At 42.4% G+C, this 22546-nt stretch overlaps 1 protein-coding gene across 2 annotated transcripts in view; it reads left to right on the top strand.

The window, feature by feature from the left end:
- Window positions 1-46: 46 nt before the first annotated feature.
- Window positions 47-22546, top strand: part of BANP (BTG3 associated nuclear protein) — a 112711-nt gene continuing 90211 nt past the window's right edge. Inside the window, exons 1-4 of one of the 2 annotated variants that reach the window (XM_063312739.1) lie at window positions 47-129; window positions 9844-9972; window positions 10393-10487; window positions 12513-12712. In XM_063312739.1, coding sequence (XP_063168809.1) covers window positions 9903-9972; window positions 10393-10487; window positions 12513-12712 — 365 coding nt within the window. In that variant the 5' untranslated portion in view covers window positions 47-129; window positions 9844-9902. Of the gene's footprint in view, window positions 130-5005; window positions 5088-9843; window positions 9973-10392; window positions 10488-12512; window positions 12713-22546 lie in introns of those variants that run through there. The other variant, XM_063312740.1, reaches the window with a different exon arrangement.

The following is a 22546-nucleotide window of genomic DNA, read 5'->3' on the forward strand; positions in this document are numbered from 1 at the left end:
GGTCCGAGGGAGGGGGCGCGCTGCCCGGGCGCGCCTGCGCAGCGGCGACTCCGGAGGATCTCTCGCGAGGAAGGACGCCATTATCGCAGCCGCCCGGCCAAACACCACGAGAATTCGGCAAGGCAAACGGTAACCTCGCTTCTCTCGCGGGTGCTCGGCCGCGGCCCCGGCTCCTCGGCCGCGGCGCCCGGCGGGCCCCGGCGCTGCCCCTCACGACCCCGGAGGGCCCGCTCGGGTCGCCTCACGGCGCCCAGCCCGCCGGGCCGCGAGCAGGAGGGCGGGGGCGGGGCGCGCGGGGGCGGGGCTTGCGACTGCCCCCCCGCGCTGCCCGTCGCCCCGCCCTCCGCGGGCGCGAAGCCGCTTTGCATAGATTTGCATGCCGGAGCCGCTCCGCCTGGCGCCCCCTAGGTCGGGGACTACAGCTCCCATCATCCCCAGCAGGCGCGGAGGCGGCGGGTCCCCCTCCCCACCCCCCGCGGGCAGCCCAACCCAGACTCCAGGCCAGCGGGGGAAGGCGCCTGCCTCGTGGCTGGGCATGATGGGGGTTGTAGTCCACCCCAATGGGGGACGCTGCTCGGATGGGTGTCTGTGGATGTGGCTGAAAGGTCGTGGAGGTCCCATTTCCCCCCTTGTCTTAGCGCAGCAAGAACTGGAACCCGAATCCCAAGGGTTGGAAGGGACCCTCGAGGTCGTGTAGTCGATCCCCTTTGCTGTGCCAGGACCTCGCGCGCTCGCTCTGTCTCTACGCCGTTGCAGTGGCTCGCCCAGCCAAGATAGGGAAGGCGAGCAGTCAGTAGCACAGGGAGGAAAAGGCACCGGAGAAGGGCGGCCGGGCTGGCCCAGGGTGGGCGCTTACCAAGTTCAAAACAGAAATTCAGTTTCCTTCCAATTTGGTGTTTCTGAAGTTGTATCAGCACCTTAAAAATGAACCCCGTTGGTGAGATAAGCCGGTGGAAGTGTTTGCTCTGATAATAAATGTTCTTTGGGTGAATTAACTCTGTGTACTGTATGTATAATTCTCTGAATAGATGCAATACGGATCATAAAACAGTAGCAGTAAAAGAAATAAAGGAAAATATATAAAAGCTGTTCTCCCAGTGAAATGCTGGGCACTTAGAACATTTCATAATGCCAAGTGTGGCATACAATTTATTACTGCATATATAATGGCCTGTAGTCTTTGAAAACTCATGTTGTAGGATGTTAGTCTAAGATAAAATTAAAAGGGATTATACTAATACATACATTGTAGAATAGGCAGGAGGCATTACACTGACCATACATGATGGTTCTGTCACTTTATGTGGGTGTTTTTATAACATACATTGATATTTTCTGTCACCGTGAAATCAGTTGGTAACATTTAGAAATGGTACTTTGACCATCATTTTAACTCCTGACCGCAGAATGCTTTGATGTGGGGCCCACAGCTAATGAAAACAAGTTGTACAAGTTGCTTTGGTGAGCAAAATGAGATCTTATCAAAGCGTTGAACTTCAGCGACTGTGCACAGATGTTGGGACTACCAGTACATGGAACTAGAAATCTTTTGAGTATGACACAATTCAAAGGAAACACCTATGAAAAGAATATTGCATAATGTATACTTCATATCCAGAACAATATTAACTTCCATCCAAGCCAGAAGAATTTAAATAGATACCCTCTTCTTTGGGAGTTAGGCCCGGCTTTCTGAATTAAGTGTATAGTTATTAATCCAAGCAAGTTACCTATGCTAGTTCTGTTTAATTTTTGGCCACACCAGAAGTATTCGTACATCTTTTGGGATTAGGACTGGCTGTTTTTAATTGAATGCGTGATTACTTACATTATTCAGGTTGGCTGAACAAAATTTGAGCGTTTTAAATGGCATTATCCCTAATCTGTATTTGCAAAAAGATGGCAGGAAGGGTTAGCAGATGGCTGTACAACATGGAATTTACATTATATTTATATGGATGATAGATAGGTTTTCATAAATGAAAAGGACTTTCACATACTTCAGGCAGGTGAAGAGCAGCAACAGAGGAAAGGGAAGATGGGAGATATGCAATCATAAGGGTGCTACAATTTTGACAGCACGTTCAGGGATTATAATTGAATTGGGTGGGGGGTTCTGATCCCTAAATGGCCTGCCTGTCTTTCAAAAGGACCAGCTCCACAGAGCAATCTGATGAAAGGGTAAAACAGTTTGGAAATCCTGGGCCTAAATGGGATCATCAGCTAATCTCTCTAAATACAGAACAGATTTAGAGAATATTGCTATTTTTTCATTAAATGTGTATCTTCAAGGAGGCATACGTAATGCTCTTAACAATTTTTGCAAAGTTGTAAGGCAGCTTCCTACGTTCCTTTGGAAGAGAGGCATAAGTAGAATTCCTTTCTTGCAGGTCAAGATGCCTCCTCCTTGCTGACCTTCCCTCCCTGCTTCACTCACGCAGGGAAAATAAAGCGTTCGCAGTTTGTAGTAGCTGCAGCGGCCGGCTAGAATGGGTCCTCGTATGCTTTTGCCGATGCATTTGGGGGCAAGAACCACGAGGTGGCGCTCTTCCCTTAGAAATTTCAGCTGGTGTGTGCCTCGACTCGATAATGCAGTACAAAGCCAGCATCCCAGTTGACTTAATTATGACAGCAATTCCTTCCAATTGCCCTTTGGTTGTGGGGGTTTTGTTTTCTATTCTCTTATGAGAATTGTTGGAAAGCAACGTTTGGTACAATAAATATTTAAACTCGGAGCTGTTCTGTGTAATTTGTTTTAAGGACGTCAGTCAAATCAGATTGGCAAAGTTACACTGTAACATAGGATTGGGTTCCTTGAAGTGGATTGCAGACAATTCCAGGCAAGTCAAGTACAAGCACGCGCTATTCCCCTCATCCTCTCATCTGAACTGTTCAAATATCCGTGCAGAATCCGAGCATGGCTTTTGCAACGTGTCAGCATCTTTACTCACACACAAGAATTCCCAACTCATTTGGGGGGAATTGAAGACCAAGACTTAGTTTTTCCCCTTAGTTTCATTCTGGTCCGTCTGTCCGTCCTTCCTTCCTTCCCTCCCTCCCTCCCTCCCTCCCTTCTTCCCTTCCTTCCCTTTCTCCCTCTCTTCTTTCCTTCCTTCCCTCCCTCCCTCCCTCTCTCCCTCTACTTCCCAAAGGGGCTTGCTTCAATCCCACAAATAGATTGATACCCTAATAACCAGCCCTTGCCCTCACTGTTGAAGCAGCAAAACGGCCACTGGTTCCTTGGCATCTAAATTGCTGCATTATATATTTACAAACAGGCCCCAGAGTATGCAGTGATGGTAGGGAAAAGTTTCAGCAATGCTCTCAGCAGGGTTTGCTTTTATGCTTCTTCCAGGCTATTAGCTCAGTATCCAGAACACAGTGGTCTTCTGGTGCCATTTATTCCAGCCTCCAGATGTGTTCAGCTGCATCCCCATAACTCCTGCTTGCATAACAGTTGATGGAAGTTGTGGTCCAGCATGCCAGTTGTGAGGAAGACTAATTCACTCAATAACCAGGCAAGAAATGATATTTTTAGTCCTTTACTCTTACTGCTAAGTGATTGCTGGATAAGGTTATCTAATATATAAATAGAGGAACACTTCATTTTCACTGACTTTAGGATAGGGAATAATTAACCTAGTTTCCCTCTGGCACTCTTTTTAAAATGGTCAGTACCCCTAGGAAGATCAGACTAGGCCAGGAAATCAGCTGCACAGGAAGGCTAAAACTACTTTTATTGGGACTGGCCATAGTAACAGTCTCTTGCAAGTCTGACTGTCCCATACCTCTCCCTGCCGCTCCACCCTCCACTCTCCACCCCACCCGCTCTTCGTATACCCCAGTCAGTCTCTTCAGCAACCCTGATGCCCTTGGTAGTGTTCTGTGTGGCATGAAATCTTGCTTTGAGTTTTGGTGTATCTTGTGCACCACCTTAAAAGTGGCACACTGTCAGGACTCTGACCTTTCCTTACTAACAGCCCCTGCTTTTTATTAAGAGACTCTTATTAATCAGTATTACCTATGATGTAATTGGTCAGGGACCAATGAACTAGGGTTGGATGATTAAAAGCTAGCTCCAGTGGGTCTGTAGACAGGAGCCAAGCTTGGGTTTATAGAGTTAGAACCCATCGCATAGTTTGTAAGTGAACCTTGTTAGCTGCTGGAATCAAGAGGCGCGTGGAGGGCCCATGGGGTTCTAAAAGATGGAAGATTTGGCTGCCATTGCTGCCCAAAATAGGACAAATGAGGCAGGAAAAAAATCATGAACAACTGCATTCTCTAGATTTATCTTATTCCTATTTGCACTGGGTTTGTTTTTGGTCCAATTTTTTTTTTTAAATCTTGGGAAAGGATTTATATATTTATTTATGCAGTAAATAACCGTAGGGCCAGAAACATGCAAGATAGAAGAAAATTGCTTCTGAAGACACGTCAGTGAACGAACCAACCCATAATTTAATCCAGTTAAATAAATGTTCCCTTTCAATGCCGGGAAAGGCTGTGCATCCTGACAGGTGCCTCTTTTTAATTAGTCCTATTTTATTGTGTGATTACTTTAGAGCAGCCAAGACAGCTTTCAGGCCTTGATTACTGATCTCTGGATTATGATGCTGAAATTCTGGGATGAAAATGTTAAGATGGTTCCATTTTATCTTCTGAACTTCTTGGCAGTTCTGTTCTTCAAAAGAGATGGCTTTTCAGACAAAATTAAGGGTTATGTGGGAGTGGAAAATAATTGCAGAATCCAAGATAGCACCACCAAATATTTAGGAATCTGTGCTGTGAAGAAATAGAAGAAAAATTAATGTTCTTTAGTACCTCAGCAAACTGACACTTGGATTTCTCTCCAGTTGTGGTTTTACTCCTTCTCGTAAAAGATGGAAACTGAAATGAATACGCAGATTTTAAACTTTCCTGTATTTGCTACAAAAGCAACAGAAGAGCAGATCTATTGTGCCCTCTGTTTAATGGATTTCTTTTCTGTTTTTTTTTTCCTGAACAGCCTGCACCGGCTGGAAATTCTGGGAACTGTTGTCTCAACACATCAAGGGCTCTGCTTTGAGGAAGGTGCATTAGAAAGCAAGGTAATAATTGCCTTCTAATTCACTTGGTCACGATGGCATCATGGCATCAAAGGCCTTTTTTGTGACAGGTTAACGACATGTCCTTTTGTTTTTGTGACATGTCCTTTTGCCACAACTGCCCTGAGGTTAAAATGTAAGCAGTCATTTCAGTTCTGCAAAATAGGTGACATGAATTAGTGGCAGAATTTGTGTCAGTTTTTGTAGGATTGGATCATTTCTTTAAAACTGGATTCAGAGCTTTTGCCTAGGAGTCGGTTCTGTTTAACTCAGTGGATGTTATTTCCAATTCTAACATGATTTGGGAATTGGGAAACCTGGAAGGAATGGTAGTGCACAACCACTCTCCTCCTCATCTTCATCAACTATTTTTGTGACTTTGGAGCAAAGTGTGGGGGAAAAATCTGTAACAAAGCCCTGTATTCAGGAAGAAAAACCTAGTTGTTTGTGATCCACATACTTACCAAACTGAACTTTGAAATAGAAGGGGAAAACAGGAGGAGGAAGGAGTATTAGGTATGTTCACCAACTTGAGTTATTTATAAAAATAATAAAGGTGGGACAAAAATTAAATAAATAAATAAACTTGAAATGGATAAACCAGTGTAATGCATAATAAGAATCCTATCATGAAAAAGAAGGAAAATGATTTTCTTACTATTAAACAAATAGTTTTAATAATTTAATAAGCAGACCAAGCATGCTTGACTAGCAAAGGAAGATCTGGTTTTCAGTCTGTTTGCAGAATACACCGAAGTTACCTTGTGTGTTGCCTCAGAGCAGGGTGAGCATATTGGAAGATTGTCCAGATTACCTTCCATGCACTGGAAAGTAATGAAGATTTTTGGCAGAATCACCCCATAAGCTCAGAGGGAATCTATCTCTGCATATCAATTTCTGGAGACAACAGAGGAAAGCTTATGGTGGTCTTGTATGTTAATACTTGCCTGGTAACTTTGCCAACTAGAATTGGGATATAAGTGAGTAAGAAGGCTGGCAGCAGAAAAATCGAATAGATCCAGCAAGTTCTCAAGGAGTTCCAGTTTACCCAACAGGGAAAGCAACCAGCAGTTTGGTCAGTGCCCAGCAGGCTTAGCAGCTTACAAGGGTGAATGAATGATCTGTTTATGAGCTGCCTGCAAGAGGCCCATGGTAGACTGCTGTAGCACCCCGTTGGTTTGGGCAGGGTTCTTATGTTCTAAGCAAGTCCTACCAGAATAAGCAAACCAGTGTAAGAGCCCAGGAAACAATAACTTCCGAAGTTTCTACAAGAAAGAAGGCATCTGCCAGACAGAAAAGATGAAACTGGAGGAGGAAGCAGACTATCTGGCTTTCAGTAAAAATTCTGCAATAAGATTCACACGATTCAAGCTCCATCTGAGTTGACTCCGATTTCATGGGCACATCTCTGTCGTTTTCTTGGCCACCATATGGAAGCAGCTTGCCATTGTCTAATTCTGGTATTTTTGGGCTTCTCAGTTTAGCATTCTGGGAGTCCTTGGTGGTTACCAATCCAAATACTAACTGGGCCCAAAGCTACTTAGTTTCCAGTGCCATGAGGCATTTGGGATTTACCTTTCTCTATCACATAATACTTGGAATGAATATAGATGTGATACAGACTGGTGTTAGTTGAATGCAAAGAGATAGGAATAGGAATGCTTTGGAAGAAGATCCTGATTATATTTAACAGACATGGTAACTGGGTTCATCCATTGTGCTACGCCCAGATGTGATTTAAGTTCGTGTGTTGTGTGAACCCAGTGACTGTGAATTGCAAAATACAGTTTCTGGCAGGTTCGGTGAATCTCACCAATTTGATTTATTTAGCCAACTGTGGTTATGGCTTAGCATGATGAATGGACTTAATCAGAACATCTTGGAGAGCAGTAACTTATACTGGAGTGTAAGGAAGATGACCTTGATGGAGATATGCAGAATGCATTGCCAGGGTGACGAGGTGAAACATATTTTAAGTCCACAACAGGCAGATAATATTTGGAAGAGGCTCAGGCAGGCACCTCCCTAATTCACAGGAGTATAAGAAAGGGGAGGAGGTGCAGCACAGTTAGATTTCCAAGATTCCGCTATGATAGCCAGTCTCAATAAAAATCGTTTTAGCCTTCCTGAGGAGTTGATTTCTTGGCCCAGTCTACCTACTGGGGCTGACATTTTTTGGTGGGGGTCACATTTAATGCTAAAAACTGGGAGTTCTGGAGCAAAAGTCTGTCCTCATTCTCAGTTTCTTGACCAGTAGAATGTTGCAGGGCCACACCTGCCTGTTGGCCTTCGGAATGGCGTTGGCAAAAAGCAGCTTCCCTCTAGCACCTTAATTTGGAAACAGATGAGTCGCATTGATTGAATCTGCGTGGTTCTGATTTCCTTTTGAGCAAAGCAAGACAAAAAAAGGGGGGGAAACCAGTTTGGCTTGGTCCCTTTCCCAATGTATGGATTGAAAGATTCTTTCCCTTCAACCGCAGCAGAGCTTTCAATCGCCTTTGCAGCTAGTGACATTATGAAACCGTAATCCTAGCACAGCTGTTTTATTATGTTAAGTCTGGCCGTTGCCCAAGACTTCTGAGAAATGGCAAACTTAATTTGCCAAAAGAAGAGAAATGGCAACCACATGCCCTAAATCTCTTGCCAGATCACTTGGGCACCTTGCCACCGCAAATGCAGTCATAATCACTTTCACGGTGATCCGAATTTCAAATGAATCTTTCTTGGCGGCAGACATTCTTGAATAAATAACCCAATATCGTGTGGTGTCCTCATTTGGAAGAATTCAGACTGGGGTTTTTCCCCCCCTAACGAGCAGCTGTTGCCTCGGACGGCTGGGAAGCCTGCAGCGATGCCGTAGATGGGCCTGTCGGTTACTTTTCACCTGCATGTTTTAATTGCATCCCCATTCTTGGACCCAAGAAGGGGAAAGGGGGAAATGGCTGTGTGCAGTTGGCTTTCTTTCAGCTAGAGTGCTTCATGATGCATTGGCCTTTCACAGACAAATCAGATTTTTCTCGCCAACAGTATTTTGCTCCAGGTACGAAAAAAGGCCAGTCAGCCTGTCCCTGGGTTCCCCACCATTTCTGCCCCATTCCCATGCCACTCTTCCCTAACTGGGAGAAATTTAGATGTGACTTGAAATCGGTTTCGGACACTAGAAATTTCCCTCGATAAAACTTGCAGCAGTTCTTCACAGGAGGCCCAGAGGAACACTGCTGAAGAATATTCGGCTGTAGAACTGGAACTGAATGTTGCGGGAACTGAATTGTAGAAACCCTCGAAACTGCAGAGGGAGACCTGATTTCGCTCAGACTGAATGTGCCTCCAAGCCTTACTCTGAGCCGAGAAAGAGACCCTCTAGGACGGCATAATAGTTCAGCATAAGCTCATAAATGTGTCCATGCAGATTTCTTAATCTGTTTGAATATGAAGACTTTTTAGTGAGCGCAGTAAATAAGCAGGTTAAGCATGAATTAAGACGCTAAAAAGAGGAGACGTAATCCAATCCAATGTGAACACTGCTAAGCCCCATCCAGTGGTGGCTAAAACCACTTCATCTTGGCTGGATTGATCTTACTATAATGAGAAAAAGTCCCATTGTTACCCTAACCCGGATGCTGGTGTTAAATGAGGACCTTTCCCCAAAGGGATGATTAGATTACAGCCGTCTCCACCTGAGAAAGATGTCATTTGGTAATTGTGTAATACGGGTGCAGTCGCTGCCACCTCTTCTGCATTCTGGTCCATCTTGGGCAGCTTCCTCCAGCCCTGTGTCTTCTCTATATGCTGAACAGCCCTCTCCGTCACTGCCACCCAAATTCGCGTTCTGCTAAGTGTCAGATTGTGGAGTAGCTCAGAGGGCATATAGAATAATCCGGGGGATCGCAATGTGGGAGAGTGAGGAAGGGGAATTCAAACCACACGAGAAATGTAATAATATCAGTGCTACAGTACATAGGCTCCGGGCAGCTTAGAAATACAAGAACAATAAACACAGTGAAAAACACACAACACCAAGGGGAGCCTGGGCTAAAGGAATCATAACAATGACAAACAAAACAGTAGATCAGTTGGTTTAAATGTCCTCTATTCCACCAATAATAAAGAATTCTATGACAGAAGAACATGTCTTATTTCACATAAACCGGTTTGCAGATAGGTCTGGGGCTGGGCCATTTGCCAATAACTTAGCCTACTGAACTTTGTCAAAATTATCTTCTGATTAGACATGTATTACACTGCTACATTAAAACAATGAGATTCCTTTAACGTGCTGATAACCTCAAGAGTAGGCATTGGAAGAAATCTGTCTTTCAACTATTGTTTGTTCACCTCTTATGACTGTTTGTGTTAGATGGTGATTGCAGCTGTCTGATGGTATTTACTGTCAAGATGATGTGCTTTGGAGTCAGCGCTCCCAGTAAATGGACGGAACAGCACATTATCCTCTTCCTTCATTGCATATATATGAGTGGAACTGGGGAATTTTCGAGTTAGCGTTTAGGCAGTCTGAGCAGGAGAACTGTAACATCCAGTTGCAAATTGCTGTTCTCTGCCTTTCGCTGCTGTCGTGTGCAAAGCAATCAGACAAAAAACCTGTGCTTTGAAGATCGAATGGGCATTTTTTGTAAAACTGAATTACCGTGTGTACTTCTTTTGTCAAAAAGCTCATACAGTTTAACATGCTGTTACCTCCAGGGTGACAGATGGCGAGTATTACAGTCACTGTGTGACCACAGTTTTTGATGTTTTGCAGAATCAGATTTGTATGAACTGACAGATCTCTTTCGGTTCAGCCCTACTACCTGTTTCTGAATGATGACAGAACAGGATTTAGCTGATGTAGTTCAAATAGCTGTGGAGGACTTGAATCCAGATCACCCAGGTATGTTATTTCAGGGACATGAGGGGAAGGGAGACACCAATAGCTCAGTGACACTATTTGTGAGTTTCATAGTATGTGTTGCGTAGAATGTGAAAGAAGTGATTTAAAGAATGTTGCTTTTTCCTGGAGCTGAGTGAAACAGCAGCGTGGCAACCTCACATGTAGGTACCTTCGCTGCCTCCAATATTTTACCTGTCCTGTAAATCTTCTATTTTACTATGAATCCTTTCTCACTTTGTTTTAATACAAAAAACAAGGCAATGAAATCTATAGCATTGGCTTTCACTGGGAATAGATCAGGGCTGAGGAAGCACTGAACACTTCTGCCCATTCAGCTTGTTGTTCTTTTTAATTTCATAACTAAGTGCCATTGATCGAAATATTGAAAATGGTTTGCTTGTTTCTGTTTTTGGTTTGCAGTTGTGTTGGAAAACCATGAAGTGACAGATGAAGATGTAGATCCCCCTTTGAAACGGCAACGGATAGAAATTAATTGTCAAGACCCGTCAATTAAGGTTGTAGCCATGTACATGCTTGTTGTTCACAAAGTGCAGTTAATATTGGATAGATAGCGGTATGTTTTACTATGGTTTAAGGTGATTTAAACCATAGTGCCCTCGGTGTTCTGGACCTCAATGCATTTGGAGGGCACCAATTTGGGAAAGGCTAAGATAAGATCCTCAAGATTTGAGATAGACTGTGTAATGGAACTGATGCCTCTTCTCTTGTATTTCTGGCACATATTATCACTGCAGTACACAGGAATCCATCTTCAAGTTACCAGTGCATATCAGACGTGGGTATATATAGGAAAAAAAGTAATCTTAGCAGAATTAACAAATACTCCTGACTGGACAGTAGAAAACGTTTTTTCCACATCAAAGCAGATTCAAAGTTAATAACTGTATTTTCCCTTGCTCCTTTTGAGAATTACCAAGATCTTCCTTATGTGCTATAAATAAATGTTGATTGTATCGAATAATAAAGCATATGGCTGTGTTGACAGCTTTTTATTTAAAAAAGCAGGATAAATAAATAGTAAATAAGCAATATGCTTAACATGATTCTTCAATATTCTGCAGAATTCCACTAAGAAGATTAGACAGGTTTTGGTTTTAGTTTAGAGATTGCTGACTTTTAATGAAAAATAGTATAAAAATACACTACACATTTGTAGCATTCTTTGATTGCTTACTACGCACCTGCAGCTGACTTTTCAGTATTAACAAAATTCACACCATAATGCAATAACAACATGCTACAATAATGTACGTCCTTTCTGTCTGACCATTATAACATCAGTGAAAAGATTACCTTGTAATTCCACTTATTTCCACTAAGAAATAATCCATTAATGCCGCTTATTTAAGCGTACATTATGATGGCATGAAATCTCATCCTACGGTGTTAGCACTCACGTTCCTGACAGTAATGGGTAGTAACACCACCTGCAGGAAGTCGCCTGATGAATTATTAACTAGTTAATGCAAGCTTTAGGTATTTTCTAAAGTTGCGTGTTTCATCTTGAGAGTTTTTATGTACTTTGAACTCAGTTTTCTGTATTGTTTTAATTATATCCACCAGAGGGGGCACAAGAAATATTTTAAAGGAAACACAATCCCATCCAGGTTCAAATCAAAGCAGAATATATGCTTTGTTGTAAATAATTATCTTACCTTTTTGAATGGAGCACTTGCAAAAAAAGGCGCATAATCCAACTAGGTATGCTTCAGAACTTAAAAGCATATTTACATCCCACCTTTTCGGCTTGTTTCCCGAAGTGCCCATGGCAGAACACTTGTCCTGGTGATAATCATTATAACGGAGGGTAGGTCCAGGATAACAGCTGAAATAATAGACAGTCAAACTGGAAAAACATGGTCTTTGAAGAATGAAGAGGATGGTGAAAAAAAGATCTTGAAAGCTTGGAAAAAGGACTCTGTCTTTTGCTTATTCTGTGGAATAAGAATAATGCCTTGGCGCTCACCAAAGGAAGGCCTTAAATGCACGTGGCCTCAAATATCCAGTCTAGTTGTTTGCATCATTAGAGTGCACATTGGGTTCTTAAAAGTCAGTTCCTCCTTTTTATTGACTGAAATAGCCCGTTTTTATAAATGTTCCTTTTGATTGCTATTCAAGAGGGCAGCCCAGTATTTTAGTTTTCACATCAAGAGTAAAAAATAAAACTGAACTTCCTTTGAATGTAGGCAAGCCTTCCAGCAAACAAATTTTATTAAAAGGCAGAAGCGGCGTCCTTTTAATAAAAAGCCTTTGTCGGAAAGGGTGCCACCGGATTCTTGATTTTTGGCCCCCATAGACTCACAGGCCCTCTTCCTACAAGATAGGCAAGCCTTTTAAGCCTTGGACGGTCCATTGGATGATCGTTTTTACCACTGGGCAGGCTTTGGGGTTACATGCACTTTAGCTGTTCCTTGATGGATGGATGTTCTTTGCAGACGCCTGTGCAAGTGCAAACGTAGAAAAGCACAGACCAAAGGCTTCCCACCCCACCCAGCTCATTCTGTGCCTCTCTCCCTCAGTCGTTCCTGTATTCCATTAACCAAACAATATGCCTGCGACTGGATAGCATCGAGGCCAAGCTGCTAGCCCTGGATGCAACCTGCAAGTCCCTGGAAGAGAAACTGGATCTGGTCATGAACAAGCAGCACAGCCCCATCCAGGTTCCCATGGTGGCAGGTTCCCCACTTGGGGCCACCCAGACATGCAACAAAGTGAGATGGTAAGTCTCTCTGTGGGAGGGCATGCAGGTGCTGTGTCCAGCTCAACCGTCTGGCACAGCCAAGCAGGCCAGCTTTTGGGGTAACCGTCAGGAACTTGGTATGCGGCTCAGAATGAGAAACAAATTCTTCCTGAAGGCTGTTTGGCTTCATGGCGTTCCTTGCCATGTGACCAACTAAACACATCACCTTGCCTTGGGGCGGGAGGCTTAGAGCCCCTTCCACATTCTTCCTCAGCTTGGCCTGTTCATACAGGTCATTGTAAATGGGATGATGTAGTTCCCACTCCTATTTAAATTTAGGGCAGGGTCTCCTTGGATTTTGTTTTGACTTTGGGAATAAAGAATTCAGCCTTCTTTATAGACGTGTTTTTAGCCCCTCTGATTTTGGAAATAACTTTGAAAATAGGTAGGTAGCGCATGGCATGGAAGCCACGGGAGGGCTGAAATGTACTTGCAGGGATAAGAAGACAGGGCTTGCTGGTTCCATAGGACTGTAGCAAACAGAGGTGGAGTGGAGGAAATACTAATTAATCTGTATCATTAATATGTTTAAGGGTTGAGTTAGGGCACCTTTGTCCCAAATTTGTAATATAGTCCACTGCTGCTTCACCAACCAGTTTTTAGTCATGGAGGTTGTAGCATACACAGCGAAAGGGTAAAGAAAGAAGAGGCAGCAGGTGTAGAAAATAAGAATCCAAATAAAATGGATGGCACTGAATTTTCATAGATCTGATTGTCCCCCTCCCTTATTCCCAGCATACTTAAGCAGTCAGCCCACCTCTCTCTTTTTTAAAGCTTTATAGACTCAATTTGAAGAGATCCTAACCTTACCCTATACTCTGATCTGTTTTTATAATCTGTATAATGCACACCTGCTTTAAATTTATTGGCAAGCACCCTGAAAGTTTCTGAATGCTTTTCCACCCTGTGATGCTACAATAGAAACTCAGGTGCTTGGATATTTTACAGAAGAAACTGCACTTTCCCATCTTTGAAAATGGCAGGCTCACCTATCAGTGACAGAGAACATCTTCTGTTGACTTACAACTTCTCTCTTCTCTGATAGGACACCCATGTTAGCATTCATCCTCTGTTGGTTTCTTTCCAACCTATGCTCCTCTCCTACCTGTTTCTTAAATACTTCCTTCTTGATTGATTTTAACAGTTACGCCTGAAGGTCTTTGGTTATTTTATGAAGCTACATAATTACTCATGATTATTCATGATTCCATGCTTCAGCTGTTCCATGGTTGAGATACTAGTAATCTGTAACCCTCCCATGGAGGATTGTTTGGAACCTCTTTGTGTAGAATAAGATAAAGATATTCTCTAGCTCAGTGTCCTTGGCAACTTGAAGGTGTGTGGACTTCAACTCCCAGAATTCTCCAGCCAGCATGCTGGCTGGAGAATTCTGGGAGTTGAAGTCCACACACCTTCAAGTTGCCGAGGTTGAGAAACCCTGCTCTAGCTACTGGTGTTTTGGTGAAGTCTCTCCTGAGTCAAACTCAGTCTCCGTGATTATAAGGACACCCCCACCGTGTTTTCTTGGCAGCAGGGCAGGAGTGGTTTCCCATTCCAGAAATGTCAGTACTGTACCTACTTTTTTATGAAGAGTTGGTTATGGATGATAACAACAACATGGAAATCCTGAACATATCCATACTGGAGCCTGACTCGCCCTCTTGTTCGGAAATCCTCACTGATTTTCACATTTTTATTTGCTGAAGTGGAATCCCTGACAGTTTTCTATAGGGAGGGATTTGTTTCCCTTACAGCAAAATATTTGGAATTTCAGTTTCCTTATCTATAGATAACCTTTAGGAGATGGTTCGCTTAGAGTGCTAAGTCTTGGTTTGTTTTAACCATGGATTTGTTGAAAAAAAGGCTGGGTTCACACATAGCAAACCAAAGCCAAACAGCCAAATCCAGCTAAAATATACTCTTATCTTTCCCTTTATCTTCCACAGAAAGCAGGCAGCAGGGCACGACAACCTGTGCATAATGATATACTGATTAAAAATAGTTATTCTTCTGCCAACTCTTCCTGTGCGGTGTGTAATCTCTCCTTTGCTCCTGAGTTTGGCCTTTTTGTTGAAAATGTGTTTTGATATATAGACCTTGGTTAGAAATGGAACAAAGCATGTCCAGTGAGTGTTGCTATCACCAGATTTTAGTAATTAGGATTGAATGCATCTTTGATGGATTTAGTGCGAGTGTCAAGGCTGAGTTTTGCCTTATGAAGTGTTGATGGCATTCTGAGGCTGTTTATGTCTCACCAAGGGAAGCATTTTTGTGGAAAATGTTTTTCCCCCAGGTGTGTAGAACACAGTTTTGTGAGATGAACTATATATTATAAACAATGATGTATAGTCTTGCTCTGCTTTCTGTTGCCATTAACAGCTGTGCTATTTTATGGGTTCGTCATTTATCATTACTGTAATAACAAGGGTTTATCATAAATAAAAGTTTCCAAAGGAGAAAATAGAAATATATTCTCTTTAAGACCAAAGCAATCCTAAGGTAGAGGAAAAGCAGAAGAAAAAATCACTTGCTGTATTTTTAAGAGCCTTTCCTTAGAATTATATTCATTCCTAAATTGCTTTGCCCTTTGGTTAATAAACTGGCTAGGGGTTTTCTCTTCTAAGATGTTATTCTTTTCAGATAGCAACTCAACTCTGCTGTAGAGAAACGAAGAGATGCCACATGTCAAAAGCATCGTCCAATTTTTCAGCTTGATTTGCCAGTATGACTGTAATGAATTTTTTATTTTTGCTGTTTTGCTCCTTGGTTATCACCATGCAGAAAAGGAGAGAAGTAGCTGGAAGTGGCTGGACTGCTGAAAAGTTCCTGGGCATTTGTTTTTGCCAGTATATGACCCACACTCTTCCATGTGGTGTGCCACAAAGTCCCTGGGCTGCTCCATGAAGGCTACTTCCAACTCTTCTCTCAAAATGTCTGAATTTCACATCTCACAGGACATGACACCTGTGTATCAAGGTTAAAATTTTGGACTGGTAACTGTCGGTTGTATTTAGAGGGCCTTGATGGAGAAACATCTGTCCTTAATTCATCTAGTTTAGTTCATTTGCACAGGGAGTGGGCGTGGACAGATCCTTCAGCATTTGTGGGAAAAAAGAGGGTGAAGAAGCGGGATAGAAAGCAATGGGTATGCATGGTGTAATGTCACAAGTGTGCAGCTGGAAGGAACTCCTCTCCAAGAAAACGTGATATAGAAATATTTAAGTATTTAAGTATTTAAATATATTAAATATAGAAATATTTAAGTTTAAGTAGAAAGGGAACGGCAGAGACTATTAAAAATAAATAACGTGTGCATATACACTCCCATGTATTCTGTCTGCCTCACTAGCCAGGCTTGTGTCTCTTGAGTCTGAAGGTACAAATGTGATCGATTTATTTGTATTGCTAAATTGATATACTGAAATGAGAACAATAACCTTGTTACTTAGCAGCAAAGCTAGCAAAGAGTTTTGTAGCATCTTAAAGACAAACACATTTGTGGTAGCCTGACCTTTACAAGGCACAGTGCTGCTCTTAAACAATACATATATGCTCAGTTGTTTTTTTTTAATGTGCATTAAATTTTCAGCCCTGCCTAGTTTATTTCAGCTTTGTTCCTTCTTCAGTCTGCCTGTTCTCCCCATGAATATTTCTGGCCCTGGGTGTCTTTAATTTCTTAGCAGCCTGGCTCTAAAATTATCTTACTCTTCAAGAAAATATGCTGAAAGTTTCTTCCAACATGGAAACTGGCAAGAATGTGGTCTTTTCACTGCAGCATGACATCAGATGTAGCCATCACAGTGGGCTAGAAAACGTGTTATGGCATCCAGAGTAATGATCTGGGAATTCATGTCCAGCTTTTTGGCCATGTTGCAAGAATGGTGAAGTCTTGCTTCTCTGCCTGATAGATTAGTATTTCCCAAGCAATTGTTCACCAAAATGGCCCATCAGTGCAGTCACTACACAGATACTCCTTGGACTCACCACAGCCTATCCTTGATCATCTATTCCTACTGATCTTCTGGGTACTGCAGTTTGCTGGTAATCTGTATGTGGATGACAAACAAGAAAAATTATCGTTTCCTTGGGTGAATGTAGAGACATAAGATAATTATCTCTACAAACTTTTAATGCACACCACATTTCTCCTAATCAGAATAGTTGGACTTTTACATCTTTCATGTTTAGAAGAGGATTAACAGTTGGGATCTTCTATATTTTGGCATTAAACATAAGTTCAGATTTCTGTGCCAAAGTTGACATCCAACCTGATTTGTAATATCTCCTCTGTTCTTTACAAACCAGACGGTATTAAAGGAGGAATATATTAGGAAGATGAAGACTTATTTGCTTTCTCGCCAGCTGGAGTTTGCCTCATAGAAGGTCCTCACTGACAGGTTCAGAACATCCCACTGGGTTTGACAGAGATTATTTCCTAGTAATGAAGTTTAGAATTACATCCTGTATCTCCAGAATCCTCCTTTCCTACTTACCACCTTCTAGATGAGACCAGAGCTCCAGAAATTGTGTTAACAAGACCAGCAGAGCTATCGGAGAGTTTAAGTTTCATTAGTCGACATGCAAGAGCATTTTAGCCTGTCAGAACATGGGTTGATGGGATTTGCAATCGACTGCAATTTCCTAAGTATTTAACATACTTCCCACAGTACCAATTTCTGAAGCTTGGTTTTGCATTGGATCCCCATGCCATACGGAAGCTTTCTCTGTTTGAAAATGTAATGTAAAATATAAAAATATCTCTTTGTGCCCAGCAGAAGTATGGACTTGACTGTTTAACTAAGAGAATTGTTAGGAAGTTGTACATCCCTTCCTTCTCAGATTTTATCTGCACATAGGCAAACTTGTTCTATCAGTTGCCATGAAAAGGTGTTAATAACTCATGTGTGTTCAGCTGAGTGTCACTGAGAGTCGCTTACAGACTTTATCTGATGCTTATTTAGGCAGGTAGCTAAGTCACTCATCAAAGAAGCTATAATAGCAATCTGCTGTTGGCAGCACGCTGCAACTTGGTACACGTGTGAGTTTTGTAGGCATAGCTGGGTAAGACGAAGTATAACTTGTGGTGGTGATTTGCCAGATCGGGTGTGTTGGATTTTGATTAATGGGAGATATTCTGCAGTCTGTTTCTGGCATGCCAGCTGGAATGCTTTTGGGGCTCTGGAGCCTGAACCATGCACACACCCCCTTGACACCAGTTGTAGAAGTTCAGGAATGCAGTTCCAGAAGAATGCTCCTCCGCTGTGATATACTTCACAGGCATGGAAGCATGGGGCTTCTAAATGTGCTGCGGAAAACTGAACTATTGTAGAGCAGCGCAGGGGAAGAGAGCGTATCAGAGACCAGCAGGATAGGTCGACCTGAGGAAAGTAATGTGCAAATGCGGTAAAAAGTATCAGCTCAGTAATACTAAGGGAAATAATTACCTATCTTTGCTATCATCACCAGTACTTTAGGCATGCTATTTTCTTCCTTTCTATTTGAAAGGTAAAGAAATGATTAGTTATATAAATTATCTTGTAAAATTGGCTAAGCGCTTTTAAAAAGGAAGATGATTTGTCAGTTTTGATTACGTAACGTTTTGATGGCTGGATAAAGCCCTCAGAAGTCTGATTTGCATCTGGATCTTCTTCAACTATCCTTTTCCATACCTCGGTTCCAAGCTTGCAGATGAGGCCTTTTTTGACATTTAAAATAAGTGTTTTCTTATCGACAACCTAGCTACATTTATGTTCCCATTTTAGGTATGGATAGTTAAGCCTGGTAGTGACTTTCCTGAGGTTGCCTAGTCAAATCGCTTGAGTTCTGAATGAAGATTTCAAACTCTGAAGAGCACAGCGGAGGACTCACCTCTTTAAGTCGCAATGCTTGTTTAGCTTTTGTTTTCTTTGAAATATTACATCCCATCATTCTTGGACTGAGAGATGTTGGAGCCAAGCGTTTTGTAATACGATGTTGACATATTACAAATCCTGGAAGACACCCTTTTCCAGCACAACATTTGGTATTGTGTTTTACAAGGTCAGTTCATGGCAATAGCTGCCTTAAAAGCAACTTTGCTTATGGGTCAGAGAGTGGAATGCAATTACTCATGTCAGTGTATTGCAGAGTTAGTTCTGTCAAGCTTTCTTAAACTGAGATCTGACCTACATTTCCCTTACGTTTCTGAAGCCACCTGCTATTAACTAAATGGTTTCTACTGAGCCATTTATCCTGAAATTGCTGAAGGCTTCATGTAGCAAGCTTGTGACTTCAAACAAGCAGTTGATAAATAATAAAATTTACTAGAACTTGCTGTTTTTTATATGTGGCTCAGGAGACAAATACTGTATATGTCTGAAGTTCCAATAGCATTTTCAAAGCAATAAATACATACTATGTTGGAGCAGATTATGATAAAAAGTAGGGGCCGCCGTGGCTCAGTGGTTAAGAAGCTGAGTCAGAGGACCATTAAGGTCAGCAGCTTGGCAGTTTGAAACCCAAGAGCGCGAGCCGCATGATGGAGTGAGCTCCCATCAACTTGTCCCAGCTCCTGCTAACCTAGCAGTTCGAAAGCATGCAAATGCAAGTAGATAAATAGGGAAAATAACAGGGACATGAAAGGAGCCCCCTCGGGCGTCCCCAGGGCAATGGTGACATCACCGCAAATCCTTTCAATACAGAAGCGCCTTGGTAGGTGCTTCTGACACACACACACACACACAAATTATAAAAAGTTATTGTGAAATCTTTAAATCTCTGTGAGCCAGTACTTATGAAATACATATACTATTTCATAAGTTAAAAATTAATAGAGTGACAGCCTTACTTAGAAATGAAATATAAAAGGCTCAGAAGCAAGAAACAAGACAAAGTGTTGGTATTTACAGTGAGTTACATTCCATTCCATTTTAATCAGTCAGAATCTACCTTCTGTGAGTCAGGAAGATTGTGATGCTGTAATCTTAAACACATACCTTTCAGTGTGTGTGTGTTTGTGTGCGTGCGCGGAGTTCGTTTATTCAATTCTTTCTCATCGTGCAATACCCATAGCCTTTGCTTCAGTTGTCCTCTTTGAAGTTTAAAACTTTTTTATGAGAAAAGCCACTTTTCTCATTTGGGCATCTTCCCTGAAGATTAAGCGCACGTCGCCTTGCCCTCAAGCATTCTGATTAGGTTTGAATTTAGAAGAGATTCTAGTAGATTGTATTCTTCAAGATTTGCAATTGGAAGCCTTGAAGTTCATTTCAGACCTCTAATAATCTGGTGATCCTAGGAAATAATTGAAGCTCTGCTGTCAAATTCCCAGGGTTTGGTCTGTAGTAGACAGAAGGGGGCAGAAAAGTATTATATATAAAGCTGAACCTTTGACACTGAGAATTGAAACGATGGGGCAAGTTAAGTTTTTGTGTGGGGAAATCAGGTTGAAAATCCCAGATTTTGGACACTATCTTTCTTGTAATGTACTCATAAATAAGGTTATCTCACACAGAGGATAGTGTTTTAAAAAACAAACTCTATAGGTAAATTGTACCTGGAAAGAATTGAGGCGGAGGGTGTTTGTGAGTCTGTGTGTCTATGCGTATGTGTGTTTCTGTGTGATTGTTAATGAGGCATTGCAGATGCTAAATAAATATGATTGTTAATGAGGCTTTCCAGATGATACTGAATATGTAGCATATGTCCTTTATTCAAAATATCTGGCTGAAGAAGGTCCCTGCCTATAGTATAAAGGCATGTGCGTTTTAAAGAAATTTAGCATTAAAATGTCTGTCGAGTTCTGGATTCTGCTAAATTCATTTGGGAGAGATTAAAGCATTAATTGGAACTCAACATACAAAAGGTGGCTGGCCTCATTCCCAACAAAGAATTTTTTTGGAACAGGCCAATCAGCCAGACATCCATGTCTTTCGTTGCTGATCTCTTCTCTGGCTTTAGATTAATGTTAATTGAAGGGCTTCAAGTTTGCTAATGGCAAAGATTCTCCCCAGCCTCCTTTTACCCTCATTTACATGTTATGAGCAAGTGACACAAGAGAAGCTGGACTAAATTTTAGAATGGCGGAGGAGAGATGAGATTCCTTGCCAGCCAACTCTTATATGTTGTGAAGGATTTGGGGTGTACTCTTGCATGGCCCTGGCCCATTTTTGGGTCCCTGAAGATCTCCCCAAAATGATGAAGTGCAAAGGAAGACTTTTAAGTGGATCTTCAGGCCTGCCATTACTACAATGAACTTATTATTGAGGAATGTTAAATGAGGAATCTTCATTGTGGTTTGAATAGTTGTGGAGTGCAGTGGTTTGATTGGTGGGTGGGGAAATGCAAGTAGGGTGACTGAATAGCGAAGGGGGAGTAACAAAATGCATCCCCTTCCCCCCCCCAACTCTTAACTTGGGAAGAGAAAACGGAGATGAACCTGGTCAATAAAGATTGAATTAATTAATACAAATAATTAATTAACATTGTAGAAGGCAGCAGTGGCAAACCACTTCTGTATTGTGCCGAAGGAAACTGTGGATGTCTCCATGTTCTCATTAGGAGTCGACCTCAAGTTGACAAAGCATTTGCCTGGCTCAGTCATTACCCCCTGCGTTGCTCAGTATACCTCTGTGTTCCGTACCCCATAATGCAAAATCAGTGTTTAGTTATGATAGTTAGTTACATGTCACCAGCCTGAGCTTGACTCGTGATACGTGATAACTGCATGGACCAGTGTTCATCAACCTGACTTGAGCCTATTTTACACCAAACTCACCTCTAAGAATTCTCATGGAAGTGTGTGTGTGTGTGTGTGTGTGTGTGTGTGTAGGGGGTAAGCTGGGTGGAAACCCAGGTTGCTGGTTGTGGAAGGTAGTGAAAGAAGCCCAGGACAGGGAGATCCTCTGTTCCTTCACAGCCAGCTCCCCACCACCCCTTGTCTCCTTTGCAGTGATAACATAGTTCTCCTTATTGCCCTGAAAGAACCAAATTCCTCCAAAGGCTGGCCTGCTTCAACATTTTTGCCATCCTGGTCCACTTCTTTTCCCTCTGAGCTTGGTGGCTTGAGTCAAGAGCTGAGGAAGTAGGACCTTGTAATACAGTATTTATCTATCTATCTATCTATCTATCTATCTATCTATCTATCTATCTATCTATCTATCTATCTATCAAATTTGTCACTGCCCATCTCCTCCCATCAGAGGGACTCTGGGCAGTGTACAACAATAATCAATAAAACAATAAATATGCAATAAATTTACAATATATAAAAATACAATATTTAAAAACAGTTACAAATAAACAATAATTATAGATAAAAATAGAATCCAAATGGCAGATAATAACTCAGTCCTTGTATGCAATGAGTGCTCTAGGGCACTAGCCATCCCCAAACATGATGGCTTCCCTCCCCGCCTGAAGCCAGGTGGCAGAGCCAGGTCTTCAAATTCCTCCGGAAGGCCAGGAACAAAGGGGCTAGCCTCACCTCTGGGGGCAGGATGTTCCAGAGGGCGGGAGCTGCTGCAGAGAAGGCCCACCTCATGGACCCCGCCAGACAGAATTCCCTTACCAGCGGGGTCTGAAGCATGCCCTCTCTGCATGATTGGGTGGGACGGGTTGACGCAACAGGGAAGAGGCGGTCCCTCAGGTAGCTTGGCCCCGTGCCATGTAGGGCTTTAAAGGTGATGACCAACACCTTGAATTGGACCCAGAAGCAGACTGGCACCCAGTGCAGCTTGTGGAGCAAAGATGTTACATGCGCCCTTCTAGGGGCACCAAAAACCGCCCACACGGCTGCATTCTGGACCTGGTGTAGCTTCCAGATACTCAAGCATCCAA

This window comes from Candoia aspera, chromosome 11, assembly GCF_035149785.1.
Source record: "Candoia aspera isolate rCanAsp1 chromosome 11, rCanAsp1.hap2, whole genome shotgun sequence".
Classification (NCBI taxonomy): Eukaryota; Metazoa; Chordata; class Lepidosauria; order Squamata; family Boidae; genus Candoia; species Candoia aspera.